The following is a 17,811-nucleotide window of genomic DNA, read 5'->3' as shown; positions in this document are numbered from 1 at the left end:
GGAGCCACCTGCCAGCCTGCGGTGAGGCATTCCTGGCCCTCGGGGCGCGCGGCACGGCGCGGGGGAGTGGGCCGCGCTGAGCGAGCCCTTGGACCGGCCCTCGGCCGCTGCTGCAGCCTGCCGGCCTCTCAAAGGCCCGGCGCCGGGCTCCACTCGCCTTGTTTTGCGGCCACAGCGCAGGGCTGTTCTGGGAGCCACAACAATGCCATGATGTTTTGGAGACAGGAAGCCCCAAGCTGGCCCCGAATGAAGGACTTCCTGTGTTTAAAGTTGCAGGAATATCCGCCGACCAGCCCAGTTCAAATGCAAACACCCGAACTAGGGAGGACGAAGGGCTAATTCAGACCAGCTGGACTCTCCAGGACTGGAACTGAGGATAAAATGAAAGGAATTCTTAGGAGCTTGGGCCATACTTGAAGACTGGGGAGGCTGTGCCATTGTTATTAAAGGACACAATTGGTATAAAGCTTCTTCCAACTCTGGGTGAGAAGTGAGTGGAACTAGATTCTGAAAAAGACTTGTCAGTATCAGATGGGGTTTTTTTTGTTGTTTTTTACTGACTGAATTAGAAACAGCAGTGCTCTTAAAAGACACACAAAAGAAGCCATACGAGGAATTATTTTGTTTGTTGACTAAATTATACCACTTAACTGTCTGCAACTATGAAGCTGTTAGCCTGTGAGGAAAAAGCTGTTTCTTTTAGAGCTTCTCCCAGAATGGTTTCAGAGTTGGACTTGCAGGCCTTTCTGGAGGGCCGATCCAGTTGGTGGTCCCCGGTTGTGAACATGTAAAAGGATTTTTAACTTATGCAGAATGCATTTTTGGGTAACTGGTGAAAAACTTTTAAAAGGTTGATGTTTCATCTTGATTGAAAAAGTATGGGTAAGCCACTCAGCAGGCCAGACTGTTTAAGGCAGAACCCCACCTGCCTGGGGAAAGGAGAGGAAGAAGATGGCTATATAGAGGATTGTTATGTTCCACAGCGATCTATATATGATACAATGAGGATAAATGAACAAATTGACCAGGGGTCAAAGCTTAATCAGACATCAAAAAGCACCATGGAAAAGATGGAAGGAGGTACTATATCCAGCAATGGTACGTTAGGAGCAGCATCTAATGTTTTTGAATCTAGAGCCCCAGAAGGCAAAAAGCTGGATGAGAGGATAATATTTGATGCACTAAAGTTAAGCAGCGATGTGCAGAAGTCAGCACCCGTGCCACCCAGAAGGCGACCAAATGCAGAACGCAAAGATAATGTTAACAGGAGATCATGGAAGTCCTTCATGCCACCCAATTTCCCAGAATTTGCAGAAAGGATAGAAGCTTCTCTCAGTGAGGTTTCAGAAGCTGGGGCTTCAAATCCTTCCTTGCAAGAGAAGAAGGAATCCAGTTCTGCATTAACAGAAAGTTCTGATCGTTTGGACCACAGGGAACCTCAGTCAGAGTCAGTGACTCTGGAACATGTGTCCAAATCCATAGATACTCCAGAAGTGCAGGATGTGAAAAATTTAAGCGGAGAGTGCCAAGACTTCAGATCGCAGCCGCACAGTGAGCGCTCTCCCCATGAATTCCAGCCTCTAGAATCAGAAGCTGCAGCTGCAAGTGGTAGCACAGATGTAATGCAGGAACACAGATTCTCAAGTGCAACCTGGCCCAGAGCCATGAAAAGTTTGGCTAAGGGAGGCTTCAGCGAGAAGCAGCACCCCCTTGGGGACACAGCCTGCACTGTGGAACTGCCGCCTCTCTCCCCTTGCCTGAGTGAAGAGCTATTGGATCCAGAATTGCATATTCTCATAACTCCCAGCCTGAGAGAGAAAACAGAGTCTGAGCTAAAGTTTGAGGAGGATGAGCGATGGATCATGATGGAAGCTGAGGAGGAGTGGGAGGGAGAGAAACTGTCAGAGAGAGGAAAGATTTTTCTAACGGCAGATGAGAAAAAGAACAGCCTGGCAGATATTTTTGAAGGACGAGAACAAGCAAACACTTTAGCAGTGGCAGAGGATGGGACCGATTGCTCAGCTGCTGTCTTGAGAACTGTTGACCACCTAGCTCTTGGTCAGATTTGTTGCTCTGATGACCTACAGTCAGCTAAGAACCATTTGGCTTCTGTTCTCGAGGATACACCTCTGGATTACAGTTGTGTTCTCACAGGTGAGAGTGCTGTAGGGGAGCTGACAAACAGAACTGCTCAGGGGCTGGAGGGTCTTGTTTCCGACTTAGAATGTACTGTTGGTCCTCTTGATTCAGAGCAGCTCTCTGACACAGATTCAGTGCAGATGTTTCTTGAACTTGAAAAGGAGTGTTTATGTGAAGAAGGAGTAACTCCTCTAGCTGAGCTAGAGAATCAAGCCTCTTCTGAAGGGCTGGCCCCATCCCAGGATGCAGAAAATGCACTTGTAATTAGTCATTTTCCAGGGGCTGCCTTAGAAGAGGAACGCATGGGCCTTTTAAATGTAAGGGTAAAAGACTCTGATACTGGATTGGATTGTGACTATTTTAATGCCCTGGATTCTTCTCAGGTGCCTAATGCTATGGAACTTATTGTCTGCTCTGATACCAGGAGAGACACTTCCACTGTTAGTGAGGAGGAGCGTGAAAAAGTGCCTTCTAGCCCCGAGACTGTAGGGGAATTTAAGTTCAGACACCCAGCTGATCTGGAGTCACTGGGAAAGCTTGACCCAGGAGGACTGCCCAACTCTGATCACAGGGCTTCCCAGGAAGACGACTTATCAGGCTTTGTAGCTGAGCTGGCCAAAGAAAATGGCAGTTTGTCCCAGGTAGACTGCAGTCACCCTGAGGGGAATGTTGAAGAGTGTGTTGAGAGGGTCCCCCTCAGTCGTGCTTTTAGCTATGAACTAACAGATGTTACCTCAGGACCTGAAGTAGAGGTGTTCTCATGTGATTCACATTTACTAACAGATGAGATTCATTTGGAAAGTGAGAAAGGAGCTATTAATCAAGAAAATAGCAGTCTGACTTCCTTGGGAAACGTGGATCCTTGTGAATTGTCCAAGGAGAAAGTTTGTGATGAGGGTGGGGAGGGGCAAGAGCTGGGTTACGAAGCCAGGCTTTTGGAGGATCAAGCCCCAGCGTATGTTCACAGAGCCTTCCCGGAGCAGATCTTCCCGGATCTCCAGAGGAAGTCTGCAGAGTCAGATACTCCAAATCTGCCCCTGCTGGTTGGTGGACTGAGACAGAGCGGAGATGGAGTGGAAGCTGTAAATGATACAAAGCCCGAGCTGAACGTGGCATCATCGGAGGGTGGGGAGACAGAAATGAGAGATTCAGAATCATTGCTGAGTATCTTTCTGGAGGAACAAGTTACCAGGGCTAGTAGTGCTGAGCCCATTTTGGAAGGATGGATACCCATCCCACAGAAGCCTGCCCCAGCGGCTGCAGTGCTCCGCCCAGAGGAAGGTGTCCCAGATGCTGCGGCGCCTGCCCCAGAGGGAGCTGCTGTGGCTGCTGCAGTGCCTTTCCGGGGGGAAGACGTACCAGTTGCTTCGGTGGCCACCATAGAGGCACGTGTCCCAGTTGCTTCAGTGGTCACTGTAGAGAAGGATATGCTGGCTGCTGCCCCAGCTGTTGCAGTGCCTGCTTCTGAAGGGACTGCTCCAGCTGCTGCAGTGACCATCATGGAGGAGGATGCACCAGCTGTTGCAGAGCCCACCACAAGGGATGACATCCCAGAGGGATCTGTCACCCCAGCTGCTACAGTGCCCACCCCGGAGGAGCCTGCAGCCCCAGCTGTTAGAGCACCCACCCCGGAGGAGCCTGTCACCCCAGCTGATAGAGCACTCACCCTGGAGGAGCCTGTCACCCCAGCTGTTAGAGCGCCCACCCCGGAGGAGCCTACAGCCCCACCTGTTAGAGCACCCACCCCGGAGGAGCCTGTCACCCCAGCTGATAGAGCACTCACCCCGGAGGAGCCTGTCACCCCAGCTGTTAGAGCGCCCACCCCGGAGGAGCCTGCAGCCCCACCTGTTAGAGCACCCACCCCGGAGGAGCCTGTCACCCCAGCTGTTAGAGCGCCCACCCCGGAGGAGCCTGCAGCCCCACCTGTTAGAGCACCCACCCCGGAGGAGCCTGTCACCCCAGCTGATAGAGCGCCCACCCCGGAGGAGCCTGTCGCTCCCGCTGTTAGAGCGCCCACCCTGGAGGAGCCTGTCGCTCCAGCTGTTAGAGCGCCCACCCCGGAGGAGCCTGTCACCCCAGCTGATAGAGCGCCCACCCTGGAGGAGCCTGTCACCCCAGCTGATAGAGCACCCACCCCGGAGGAGCCTGTCACCCCAGCTGATAGAGTGCCCACCCCGGAGGAGCCTGTCACCCCAGCTGATAGAGCGCCCACCCCGGAGGAGCCCATCACCCCAGCTGTTAGAGCGCCCACCCCAGAAGAACCTGCAGGCCCAGCTGTTAGAGCGCCCACCCCGGAGGAGCCTATCACCCCAGCTCTTAGAGCGCCCACCCCGGAGGAGCCTGTCCCTCCAGCTCTTAGAGCACCCACCCCAGAGGAGCCTGCAGCCCCAGCTGATAGAGCGCCCACCCCGGAGGAGCCCGTCACCCCAGCTGTTAGAGCACCCACCCCGGAGGAGCCTGTCACCCCCGCTGATAGAGCGCCCACCCCGGAGGAGCCCGTCACCCCAGCTGTTAGAGCACCCACCCCGGAGGAGCCCGTCACCCCAGCTGTTAGAGCGCCCACCCCGGAGGAGCCCGTCACCCCAGCTGTTAGAGCGCCCACCCCGGAGGAGCCCGTCACCCCAGCTGTTAGAGCGCCCACCCCGGAGGAGCCCGTCACCCCAGCTGATAGAGTGCCCACCCTGGAGGAGCCCGTCACCCCTGCTGTTAGAGTGCCCACGCGGGAGGAGCCTGCAGCCCCCGCTGATAGAGCGCCCACCCCGGAGGAGCCTGTCCCTCCAGCTCTTAGAGCGCCCACCCCGGAGGAGCCTGTCCCTCCAGCTCTTAGAGCGCCCACCCCGGAGGAGCCTGCAGCCCCAGCTGATAGAGCGCCCACCCCGGAGGAGCCTGTCACCCCCGCTGATAGAGCGCCCACTCCGGAGGAGCCTGTCACCCCAGCTGTTAGAGCGCCCACTCCGGAGGAGCCTGTCACCCCAGCTGTTAAAGCGCCCACCCCGGAGGAGCCTACAGCCTCAGCTGATAGAGCGCCCACCCCGGAGGAGCCTGTCACCCCAGCTGTTAGAGCGCCCACCCCAGAGGAGCCTGCAGGCCCAGCTGTTAGAGTGCCCACCCCAGAGGAGCCCGTCACCCCAGCTTCTGCAGTGCCTGCTGTGGAGGAAGTGTTCCCTGCTGGTGTACCCTTCCTGGGAGATGCTGCCCATACTGATTCAGTGCCTATCTCAGAAGAAGAAACTTCTGTTTTAGAGGAGGCTTCCCCTGCTAGAATGTGGATCAAGGAGGACCTTGATTCCCCAGGATTTGGAATAAAAGAGGTAACTGGCACAGTGCGGCATGGGAAAGTGCCTCTGGCTGCAACTGATGGATTAAATTCAAATGAGGTAATTGTTGCTCATTTCGTTGGGGAAGGATCTGGGGAGTAAAGTGAGATTTGCAAGTTCTCTGAGTTAGTAGTGATTAGAAAGGACATAGTCCTTTCTTTGGTTCTCTTTGGGGCACTGGGCTTTTCTGGTCTTTCTATTGCATTTATGAGGAGAATATGTCTTTCATTTGGTGAAAAACTTTACAATTCGTACTGTTTTGTTTTTTTCCAGTGATAAGCCAAGCCCAAGGAAAACAGGGATGTAAACAGTTGTTGGTTTACATTTTGGAAAAGATTATTAGCAGGGAAGGTGATTCCTCTTTTGAAAATGGCAGTGAGCATGTTCTGTCCTAAATCAAGAGGCTATTTTTTAATCAGTGATGTCAGAAGTGAGGTTGGAGCTGGAGTGTGGGCTTCAGTCAGAGAACTGGGATACTTTTTAGCAATTGGCAAGTTAGTTAGATGTCCTGAATCTCCAGTTTGCTCATTTATTAAGGTAGGATCCTGTGAGGATAATGAGATAACCCATGGAAAACACCAGGTGTATAAGAGTCACTGTCAATATCCTCCCCCTTTCTCTTCCACAGAGCTGTTGGTTAGTTGAAAGAATTCACCAGAACAGGTTGGGTGAAAGCAATGTTTAGAAGTATGAATAACAGCTTTTTAATACAAATGTGTGTTTCTTAAAGCCAGAATAAGGTATAACAATGTTTACGAAAAGAGATATTTTAGCCATCTCATTAAACTTTGTGTCCTGAAGCAAGTCACTCTTTTTTTCCTGGACCTCTTGTTTCCTAATCCATAAAGTAAGGGAATTGGATTAAATGTCCTCCTGCCTCTTTCTTAGCTCCAAGGTTCTGAGATTCTTAATGTTAGAGAATGGAATGTGTTAGGAAACTGATGGGAACAGTGTTCACATCCTTGAGCACTCCTAGTCAAAGACACTTAAGATTGGCTGCTTTCTACAGTTCACTGCCCCAGTGTGATTTGGTCATTGGTAGGGAATGAAGGAGGTAGAAGTTTCATCTATCTAATACAATCGGGGATTACTGAGTACAGAGGTGGTTTCTATTTTATACCATCCCCAAGGCCCATAACAGTGCCTTCCTTGTGGTAGGCATTCACTGTTGACTGACGGAGCGAACGTCAGTCTCCTGAATATCCGTGGTTGCTACAGAGAGATGGGTTCTCACATCTACCCCATGGCAGAGCCTTTCTGGGCAGCCTTGTTGGCTAAAGCACCAATTAAACCTGCAGCTACCAGCAACGAAAAGTCATTTTGATTGCAGGTCACAAGCTGCCAACTTTGCTACAGGTCCTCCTGTTTAGCTGAGTGGTGGTGGTGGTGTCACCTTGGGCCTAACCAAATATTTTGTAATGTAGCATCCTGTGAGGCTATAATGCATCACCTTTCAGATTGATGGAATGATTCCGTTTTCTGAGTTTTACTGAATTTGGGAGTGACACCGGGATCCCAGAAGTCACAGGCATTCTTGATTATACAGAATTTTTTTAGTATAAAGCCTGCAGCAATAATCAATGAAATATAGGAATTAAATTTGTAAGGAGCTGATCAAATCTGCATAAAGGAAAAGTTCAGAGGAGTCCTTAATACCAGTCTCAGATCTGTTTCCTCACCTACAAAATTAGTAAATGGGGCTAGGTAATTTCTGAGGATCCCTCCCGCTACAGGGGGTAATCATTTTATGAAATACTGCCTGATAAAATGACAGGAGAAGGCAGTGGTGGGTTGCAAGGTTGTCTATCATCTTTGAAGTGTGGTCACTTTATGGAATATCTGCAGGTAAGCTAATGTCTGCATTTGTGTACAAAAGAAGAAATCTACGCCATTGCCCCAGCCAGGATGTTAACCAATAAGAATGTAGAGAGGCTATTTTGAAAATATTCACTGAAACAAAACAGGTATCATTATGGAGGTAACGTGACTATACAGATTTTGCTAAACTGGTGAAATATTATTGAGAGAAAAAGTTTTTCCAAGATGAGAGCTGTATGGATTTCATTTCTTCACAAAGTGTTCCTAGAGGCAACTGAACCTGTCATTTTAATACATAAACACTTAGAACTCAGCAAGGGATCATACCCAAAATGTGATTTAGATTTTGTGTGTCTTTGGGTATATACAAATGAACACATGTATACATAATTAAAATAGATACAGATTTTCTCTTTAAGATTTTATTTATTTGAGAGAGTGTGTGCATGCTCAGGAGCACATGAGGGGTGGGGGTGGGCAGAGGGAGAAGCTGAGCAGGGAAGCCCGACACTAGGGACAGGGGCTTCACCCCCCCCCCCCAGGACCCTGGGATCATGACCCCAGCTGAAGGCAGCCGCTTAACCAAATGAGCCACCCAGGTGCCCTGATATAAATTTTCTAATAGTATTAACGAGTGGTTGGTAGAAGAACCAAAATGCTAGAATTTGTTTGCTATCCCTTTAGTGGGATCCTACGCCCACTGAGAGCAATCTGTGGTTATTTAAACCTTCTTCTCTTTTGCAAACTTTCTCAGTCTTATTTCAATGGAAGGCAAAAAATCTTTTGTGTAAAATTAGGGGTTCTGTAAAATTCAAAATTTACAAGAAAGTCTTTTAAAGCAAAAATTGGAGAGCCCTACAATCTTAGCTCAGTGTTTGAATACTCAGCTGATCGGCAGAGCCTTCCTAAATTTGTTTGCCGTGCCTAATTCCATTTTTATACAAGTATTCATTCATTCACTGGAAAAATATTTATTGCATACCTACTCTGTGCCAGGTATTGGGGCTCCTGCAGTGAATAGGATTGGCATAGTCCTTGCCCATGTGGAACTTATACTATATTAGCAGAGGCAGATATTAAGCAAAAAGGACACAAATACAGGAGCACCTGGCTGGCTCAGTCAGGAGAGCATGTGATTTTTTTTTCCCCACCTCTAAGATTTCTTTATTTCAGAAGGAGAGAGAATCTCAGGCACACTCCATGCTGAGTGTGGAGCCCCACACAGGGCTCGATCCCACGACCATGAGATCACGACCTGAGCCAAAACCAAGAGTCAGATGCCCAACTGGCTGTGCCACTTAGGTGCCCCAGAAGATCATGGGTTTGAGCCCCACACTGGGTGTAGAGATTACTAAAAAAAAAAAAATAAACTTAAAAAGACACAAATATATAGTTGCAAATCACAACAAATTTTTTGAATAAAAAATAAAGGCTATAACAAATAATAGGTATTTATATAACTGTGTCAGGGAAAGGATTTTAAAACTAAAACCTGAAGGTTGATAGAAGTTACTTAAGCAGAGAGTCAGAGGGAAGAATACTCCAGGCAAAGGAAATGGAAGCTGGGAAGAGCTTGGGGTGTTAGGACTCAAAGAAGGCCAAATGGCTAACCCACTGTGGGCAAGGTTCTGGAGGAGAGCCCTGAAGTAAATCAGGAAAGGTAGGAAGAGGCCACATGATGCGGGGACTAAGAAGTTTTCAAAAGGATCTATACTTTAAAAGCCGTGAGAAGCTATTGAAAGATTTTTAAGGGCGGGGGGGAAGGGGCGCCTGGGTGGCTCAGTCGTTAAGCGTCTGCCTTCAGCTCAGGTCATGATCCCAGGGTCCTGGGATCGAGCCCCGCATCGGGCTCCCTGCTCCGTGGGAAGCCTGCTTCTCCCTCTCCCACTCCCTCTGCTTGTGTTCCCCTCTGTCGCTATGTCTCTCTCTGTCAAATAAATAAATAAAATCTTTTAAAAAGGGGGGGAAATAAAGATTTTAAGTAGGGGAGTGAGAAGATTTCATTTACATTTTTAAAACATTACTCTCAGCCTAACGATAGAGAAAACCAGTCAACACAGACAGTAAACATTCTCAGTATTGGCTGGAGTTTATAAATCTGAGGTTTATTTTGTCTTCTATTTTATTAGTTTGTCTTAGGATGATTGGCATGAAATAGAGAAAACACTGGTTTGCAAAAAAAAAAAAAAAAAAACACAAAACACACTGGCTGCAGTATGTGGAGTGCATTATAGGGGATCAAGGACAGAGAAGAGAGAGGCCTGCTAGGTTACTGCAGTTGTCTTCGGTGGCTTGGACTAGAGAGATGACAGATTTGAAGACAGTTGTTTAGATTCAAGATATGTATTGGAGGTAGAATCAACAAGACCTGATAATGACTTTTATGTAGGGAGGGAGGGAGAAGGAAAGGGAGTTACCAAGGTTGGCTTCTAGTTTGTACAACTGAGTGGATGGGGGCAGTAGTAAATTGTTGATTTAGGGAAGAACAGATTTGGGGGAAGAGGAAAGGAGGAGGTACTGTTCAGTTTTGGAATGGTTAGGGTTTTGAAGTACCCATGATTCATTTTTGGATGTACGGATATACACACACACACACATATGTACACACACATACATACCATAAGCATCATGGTTAATATTTAAAGCCATGGGAATAGATAGAATTGCCAAGAAGAGAACCTAGGACTGACATCCTCCCCTGATCCCCACCCCCAAAGATGAACATTTGGAGGTCTAGAAGAGGAGGAGGAAGAGAGCAAAGGAGATTAAAAAAAAAAATGGATCAGGGATGAAAACTGGGAGAATGTGGTATTATCAAAGATAAAAGTGTTTTAAGAAGTTCTTTGGGAAATTTTCTGTTTTATGTCCCAGTTGCATCTTACACCCTTGCAATAATTTTTACTAGTGTTCTGCACTGGGAAACATGCCAGCTCTGGTTGGTTAATAATATGGCACAGCCCCATTGAAAACTGAGGAGTAGGAATTTTAATGCATCCAAAAGCACTGATTTTGCAGAACAGCTTTATTTGGGAGTTGAGAGAAGGGAGCAAGTGTTTTCAAATGTACTTTCTATAACATTCTGTTCACTTGTGTTCAAAATAAATATTTAGATAGTATTTATTTAGAAGTACTATCCTAGATTTTCAAACTTCTGGAAAAAAGTTGAGACAAATACCCATTCCCTGTCAAATTAATCCATGGAGTGGAGGTTGAGAAACGAAGGAATCTCTAATGCTTCTATAGGAAATGTTCATTGACAAAGTAAATGCAAATTTTTTAAAAGAATTAATTCGCTCTGTTATATGAAAGAGATGATTAAGTTATTTAAATATATTTTACTTTTCTGTGTCACGTATGTCACTATCCAATAGAGTTTCTTGCCGAGATGGAGAGATTCTCGGTCTATCCTGCCCAGTACAGTAGGCACGTAGCCGCATACGGCTGTTGACCACATGAAGTGTGGCTAATGTGGTTGAAGAACTGAATTTTTAGTTAAATAGCCTCATATTGGGCAGCACAGAAGGAATTTAAATGTCAAGTATGAGACAAGATTTGCTTACTGGATAAAAGGGGGCTCTTCAGTGTGAACTTGACGTCTTCCCTCCTCACCTTCGGTTTTCTTTCTTTGCCTTTCCAACCCCCACACCTACCACCACCACCATTTTGTTGCACCCAAACAACTGATAATGTTGGAGTTGGTTTTTTCCCCCTCTGTTTTGATTTTCCTGCGTTGAAAATATCTTTAGTAGAAAATGGAATCATAGCACTTGCTTTTTCCGGGAATCATGTTGTTGGGGTAACAGTCATTTTTAGCTGAACCGCCTTGTAGTGCTGCCTAACAAAATATGGTGTAATCAAATTATAGTATAAAATGAAGCCCACTGGTAATTACCTTTGTAGCCTTCCTTCTTTAGTGGTCCCCGGGGCTTTTCCTCCCTGGTGACTCACTTACCCAGCCATAGCCCATTCTTTCAAGAATCAGTTTCCTAATCCAAGTGTAATCTGTAGTCTCATATAGGCCAAAATTAATCTTAACCCAAGCTTATATTTTTCTTTTACATTTTTGTTCTCTTCCATTTTCTGTCATTCTTTGGCTTTAATTGATTCACCTGTCTCACTGAAACTGAAGGAACATTTTATGGAAGAAAAAAGAATGGCAGTAGATCCAGATTGGGTCTATAAAATGTGTGGAATGTGGCTGATTTTATCCTCTGATAATCGAGAGAAGTATCTTCGAGACAATTATTTCATTCTTTTCCTTAATACCATTAGAGTGTCAAAGTATCATTTTCTTTTGACTCTGTTTCCTTTTAGAAATGTCTAGGGGCACCTGGGTGGCTCAGTGGTTAAGCGACTGCCTTCAGCTCAGGTCATGATCCCCGGGTCCTGGGATTGAGCCCCACAATGGGCTCCCTGCTCCGCGGGAAGCCTGCTTCTCCCTCTCCCACTCCCTCTGCTTGTGTTCCCTCTCTCGCTATGTCTCTCTCTCTCTGTCAAATAAATAAATAGATAAAAAGATAAATAAATAATTCCTAAGTCATAATGGAGTTTATTAACTGCAGTAGAAAGAAACATGCATTTTTTGTTACACTCCTTCACATTGTTTTAAAATTCCATTGTTTAATGATGAACATGGATATACATATTTAAGAATGCTTTATGTATATCTGCATCTCAGAGTATGTGTCTGAAGTTGGTGAGGACATTCCCCAGTATTACAGGCCCATTTCCCTTTGCAATCTCAGGAATATTGCTCCAAGATTATTAGCTGTGTGTGGTCTGTGGCCCTGGACCAGAATAGAATTAAATGACCACAGGGAGATTAAACTATGAGGTTGACATTTTTCACAACATTAATAATGTTTTGGCTAATTGAGTTATAGTCCTAGTCAAAGAAGAGCATTGCATGTATCAGTGGTCAGCTAAAGCTGTTCCCCAAGGTATTTTTAATCTTAAATACTGGTCATTCGGTATTATCCTTCCCTTGTAGGATTGATATACATCACACTTTTATGATATCTTGAGGCTGATGCTTCTCTACTCTCTATGGCTTTTTGCATTAAAAATTAAGCAAGCAGAAACCAACCAACCAACCACGAGTCATTGACTAAAAGACCTAAGTAGTGCCATAACTCTGTAATTACTTGTCCATAGGAGGATGTATTGAAATATGAAACCACATGTTTCCTTGATAGTTCCCTGTACAAATGGCTTGTTTTCTCTCTCTTTTTTTTCCTGCTCCTCCTTTGTTAAATCATAAATCTCCCAAGAATGATCAGTCATTGTGTGATGTAGAGGGTCTGATTGCTGCCTTTAGATTAAATCTTTGGCTTGCAATTATCTAGATGTTTCAGAAAGAGCAGGTGGATCCCCTTCAAATGAAGCTACAGCAGGTGAATGGACTTGGCCAGGGGTTGATTCAGAGTGCCGGAAAAAACTGTGACGTGCAGGGTTTGGAACATGACATGGAAGAGATCAACGCTCGATGGAACACACTGAACAAAAAGGCGAGTGGCCAGGGGGTACCTAGTGCCCTGGGGATGGAGGGCTTAGAAAAGGCACATCTCAACCTGAGGTTTCCCTGCAACCTGAATGCAAACACAAATTTAACATTTGTAATCTGGAGTTACGGTGGGGGGGGGCAGTTGTCATTTAAAAAGCTCTCTCCTTTCTCATAACGAGCCTCTGCGTCTGTGATACAGGTCGCACAAAGGATTGCACAACTGCAGGAGGCTTTGTTGCATTGTGGGAAGTTTCAAGATGCCTTGGAGCCGTTGCTCAGCTGGTTGGCAGACACTGAGGAGCTCATAGCCAATCAGAAACCTCCATCTGCTGAGTATAAAGTGGTGAAAGCACAGATCCAAGAACAGAAGGTGAGTGAGAATGTTGGGATGATGAACTGGAACAGCCGTGGGGAGTGGCAGACAACACATGTGCTTGAGTTCAGGAGCATATTCCAGAGTTTTAAGAGAATCCTGACCTACTTTGTGTGATCATGAAAAGAAAGGTGGAAACTGATTTGCCTCATCTTACTTGAACCGACCAGCTTCTTGTGGCACATGCTGGACCGAACAGTTGCATGTGTTTGTGTGTCCTGCTTCCATATTTCACTCACAGCTTTGTCTTATTTTTGGTATTTTTAAGGTCAACAATATTCTGAATAACACAGTATATCATGTATAAGGTTCTGTCTATGTTTTTTTGTTGGTTTAATTTCCACTTTAGTGCATTTTTCTCCTGGTTCAAAATAAGTTCCCTGTTAGTCACATAATGACCGTCCCTCCTCCATTTAAAAACCGAAGTAAGTGTATGAGAAGTTTATGTGGTGGTAGCAACAACTATGCCGCATCTCATGTTTTTGCCTCAGGATGGGAAAAAAGCCACCGTTATTTGAATCAGTTTAGGATTTGGTAGGGTGGGGCTTGGGGATCTTTTGTTTGTTTGTATTTTCTTCCTTATTTCAGATTTTAAAGTGACCTTGTGTTACCACTTTTCATTCTCCTTAAACATTCTGGGCCCTAGTTACTCCAGCGGCTCCTTGATGATCGAAGGGCCACAGTAGATATGCTTCAAGCAGAAGGAGGCAGAATAGCCCAGTCAGCCGAGTTGGCTGATCGAGAGAAAATCACTGGACAGTTGGAGGGTCTTGAAAGTAGATGGACTGGACTACTCAGCAAGGCAGCAGCCAGGTAAGGCCAAAGGGGTTTTGAGGAATGGGTCAGAGAACGTTTGTTTTGTCCAGTTTTTGACTTGCTATCCTTGAGGTGCTCTATAAGGTCCTGGATGAGTCCTAGAGTGTTCTGGAAGGTGTATAATGAAGGGGAATAGGTTTTTGGAGATGATCCTCATAATCACAGTCACTCTCGGGAAGTAAGCCTCAGCTACTCTGTGAATTTCTGAGAACTAGAAGGCTCATCGCTCTGTTGTTGTTCTGCTGAGATATAATCATGGTTCCAAACCGACAGACACTGACGCCTGCAATCCAGCCAAGTTATTTTCTGAGTTTTTGAGACAGATTTTTTTTCCCCTTCATATTTATAAATAATACTTTTGATACTTGGAATCGAAATTTATCATATTTCTTTTCTGATAGCTTATCCCAGTATTAGATGTTTTTGCATCTAGGAGCTAGTCTGATTCTGTTAAATATGGACATTCAAGAGATGCATGAACAGTCTTTAGTAAGCGGCCAGAAGACAGGCAGCATACTTTTCTCCTCTGAGGAAGTGCTTTCTCCTTCCATAGCTATATACCCCAACATTACTTAAGCTTATTAGTATGTCGCCTGAATGTCTTTTAGCTTATATTGTCCCCGGTTTTAAAAATAAACACTAGCTAGTTAGAAATCCATATGAGAGTAGTGTAGGTGATCATTTAGGATTCTCTCAGTTTTCTAGGTAGCCAATGGCAGTTGTCAACTAACTAGCTCTTCGGTCTCATTTCCGCTGGCCCACGGTGTGCTTATTTCTTATCTGAGTTGCAAAATATTGTCGACCATATTAGTGGGAGAAACAAAAATGAAAGAACTCAACCTAATTTTTTTAATTACATTTATTTTTATTTCCAGATTGCACTGCTTTTATCTTCTCTTTGTCCATTTCCATTAATAGTACCATTAACCTTCCAGTTACCAAGCTTCAAACCTTAACCCCGTTTTTACCCTTTCTCCCCCACTCCTTTGTGTCCCACATCTATTAGGGTGTTAAATTCTGTCAATTTTACTTCTATAGTGTCTTCCCTATTTATCCATTTCTCTAATTCCCAGTCACCTACCTCAGTTCCTGACTTGAGCTAGTCCACTTGAGGTAGCTCGCCTGAGGTAGTTCCCTAACTAACTCATCACTAGTCAATCATCACTCGGCTTCCCCTTTACCTTGCTCAGAAATTTAATGACTTCTTGTTGCCTATGAGATAAAATCTAAACTCTTTAACCCAACACTGGAAGCCCTCAGCTGTTTGGCCCTAATCTACATTTCTTAGTCTCTGCTCTCCTCACTACTTATATTATAGGTGAAGTACACCATATTCTTCAGCATCTTGTCACTTCCTAATTCTGTGTCTTTACTGATGGTGTTGCATCTTCCACGAAATACCTGTGTTTATCTTCTCCTTTTCTATGAAGCTTTTCTTTGTTCCCCAAGCATAGAATGCCTTCATCTTCCTCTTAACTGCTGTAATTCTTTATTTGTATCTTGTATCATTATTTTATGTACTTAATCTCCTACGCCCGTAAGCTCATTGAAGTCCTGATTTATTTCTAAAGTATCTTTCTATGACTCTTTCCTTCTATCCTACCCACTTGCATCCTCCTAACCTAACACAGTTTCTGGGTCAATATTTTAAAGAGAAATACCAAGAGCAACTGCATTTGTTAGAGATATCCTAAAGACTTTTATTTAGATTCTTTAATATTGGATTTTTGATACCTTTAAATTATGTTAGCTCTTTGCTACCCCAAATCCTATTACATTGAGTTCTTTATTTTTTTTTTTTTTTTTAAAGATTTTATTCATTTATTTGAGAGAGAGAGAATGAGAGAGAGCGAGTACATGAGAAGGGGGAGGGTCAGAGAGAGAAGCAGACTCCCTGCTGAGCAGGGAGCCCGATGCGGGACTCGATCCAGGGACTCCAGGATCATGACCTGAGCCGAAGGCAGTCGCTTAACCAACTGAGCCACCCAGGCGCCCTACATTGAGTTCTTTAAACTTTCAGATTCCAAACTCCAGAGATGAGTCAGAAAAACATAAAAATCAGGGATAATTTTTTTCATGATATACTAGTTTATTAATAATAACCTTTAAAATTATGTGCTTTAGTTATATTAATTGAAGATGTATTTTGGACGCTGGCATAAACAAACTATTCTATACTTCACATTGACATTTAAAAACAGCATTTAGAGGGGCACTTGGCTGGTTCAGTCAGTAGAGCATATGGCTCTTGATCTTGGGGTTGTGAGTTTGAGCCCCACGTTGAGGGTAAAGTTTACTTAAAAAATAAAGATAACAGCTTCATATTCTTCAACATTTAAAAATAATAATAATAAAAATAGGGGCACCTGTGTGGCTCAATCTGCTGAACATCTGACTCTTGGTTTCAGCTCAGGTCATGATCTCAGGGTTGTGGGATCAAGCCCCACATCGGGCTCTGCACCCAGCAGGGAGTCTGCTTGGGATTCTCCCTCCCTCCCTCCCCCCTCTGCCCCTCTGCTCACTTGTGCACGCACACTCTCTCTCTCTCAAATAAAATCTTAAAAAAAAAACCAGGGGCGCCTGGGTGGCTCAATCGTTAAGCAGCTGCCTTCAGCTCAGGTCATGATTCCAGGTCCTGGGATCGAGCCCCACATCGGGCTACCTGCTCGGCGGGAGGCCTGCTTCTCCCTCTCCCACTCCCACTGCTTGTATTCCCTCTCTCGCTGTGTCTCTCTCTGTCAAATGGATAAATAAAATCTTAAAAACAAAAAACAAGCATTTTATTTAAAAAATTTAAAATTAAAAAAATTAAAACAGTATTTAGAAATACATTTTTGTTTATATTTAAACATAATTAGATTTCCAGATGATTAAAATGGTAAGTCTTTATATTTAAATCATTTCTTATTAAAATAAATTTGGGGGTGCCACAGCTCTAAGCTGTGGAAGGTTCTCTGGTCTCAGGACTTGCTGGTCCAGAGAAGTTTCCACCAGAGCAGAGGCCCAAGAGTCACAGACACCAAGCCCAGAGAACAGATTTTCCTGAGAGTGTTTAAACTTCAGGAATTTGACTGGAGAACTGGAATTTGGGAACAGTATTCTGAAAGCCTGCAAAGTCTTATTAAATAAATTTGGGGGTGCCTGGGTGGCTCAGTTGGTTAAGTGTCTGACTCTTGATTTCAGCTCTGGTCATGATTTCAGGGTCCTGGGATCAAGCCCCACATCAGGCTCTGTGCTTAGTTAGCATGGATTCTGCTTGTCCCTCTACCTCTACTCCCCTCACCAGACCCCAGTGCATGCGCTCGCTCGCTCTCGCTCTCAAATAAATAAAATAAATTTGTCCAGGGTACACAGCATAGGACCTGGTACAGGTCCTGTTCAGTAAAGGTTTGTTGGACTAAAGTACATCATATACTTCCAGGCCTTTTCAAATGGTATAGCATTTAGTCTGTTCTTAATGATTCAAAGACATAATTATGGCCTTTTATTATTAATCTGTATGCTAATCCAGTTCTGTAGTTGTTTTTCTTTGACTTTCCTATCAGGCTTCCTCTCCCCTTTGTAATTTGTTTTTTTTTAATCTACAGGATACTTGAAATCTAAGCTTATTTAGTATGGATGTTATATTAAGTAAGATTTAAGATTCCAAGTGACCTGTGAAGTCTGTAGTTCTTTTGACTGCCATGTGTGTTGGCAAATTCAGCTACTTGGAGGTCATTTTTTTTTTTGCCTTAGATCTGGATTCAAAGTTGTGTTCTGGTGCTTGAAATCACTGGAACCAGGGAGATGGTGGAGGAGTTCTAGTCAATAGTCTGCCTTTGCTCCTCACATGCTCGCTTCTCTTA

At 44.9% G+C, this 17,811-nt stretch overlaps 1 protein-coding gene across 27 annotated transcripts in view; it reads left to right on the top strand.

The window, feature by feature from the left end:
* Nucleotides 1-17,811, top strand: part of MACF1 (microtubule actin crosslinking factor 1) — a 337,838-nt gene that overhangs the window by 270,611 nt on the left and 49,416 nt on the right. For 26 of the 27 annotated variants that reach the window (XM_078073376.1, XM_078073377.1, XM_078073380.1 and 23 more), the window contains 3 exons: nucleotides 12,620-12,781; nucleotides 12,977-13,147; nucleotides 13,797-13,963. In XM_078073376.1, the coding sequence (XP_077929502.1) occupies nucleotides 12,620-12,781; nucleotides 12,977-13,147; nucleotides 13,797-13,963 (500 nt within the window). Of the gene's footprint in view, nucleotides 1-82; nucleotides 5,517-12,619; nucleotides 12,782-12,976; nucleotides 13,148-13,796; nucleotides 13,964-17,811 lie in introns of those variants that run through there. The other variant, XM_078073386.1, reaches the window with a different exon arrangement.

The sequence above is a fragment of the Halichoerus grypus genome, chromosome 5, assembly GCF_964656455.1.
Source record: "Halichoerus grypus chromosome 5, mHalGry1.hap1.1, whole genome shotgun sequence".
Lineage (NCBI taxonomy): Eukaryota > Metazoa > Chordata > Mammalia > Carnivora > Phocidae > Halichoerus > Halichoerus grypus.
The sequence above is the reverse complement of the archived record's forward strand: the minus strand, read 5'-3'. Positions and strand labels throughout refer to the sequence as shown.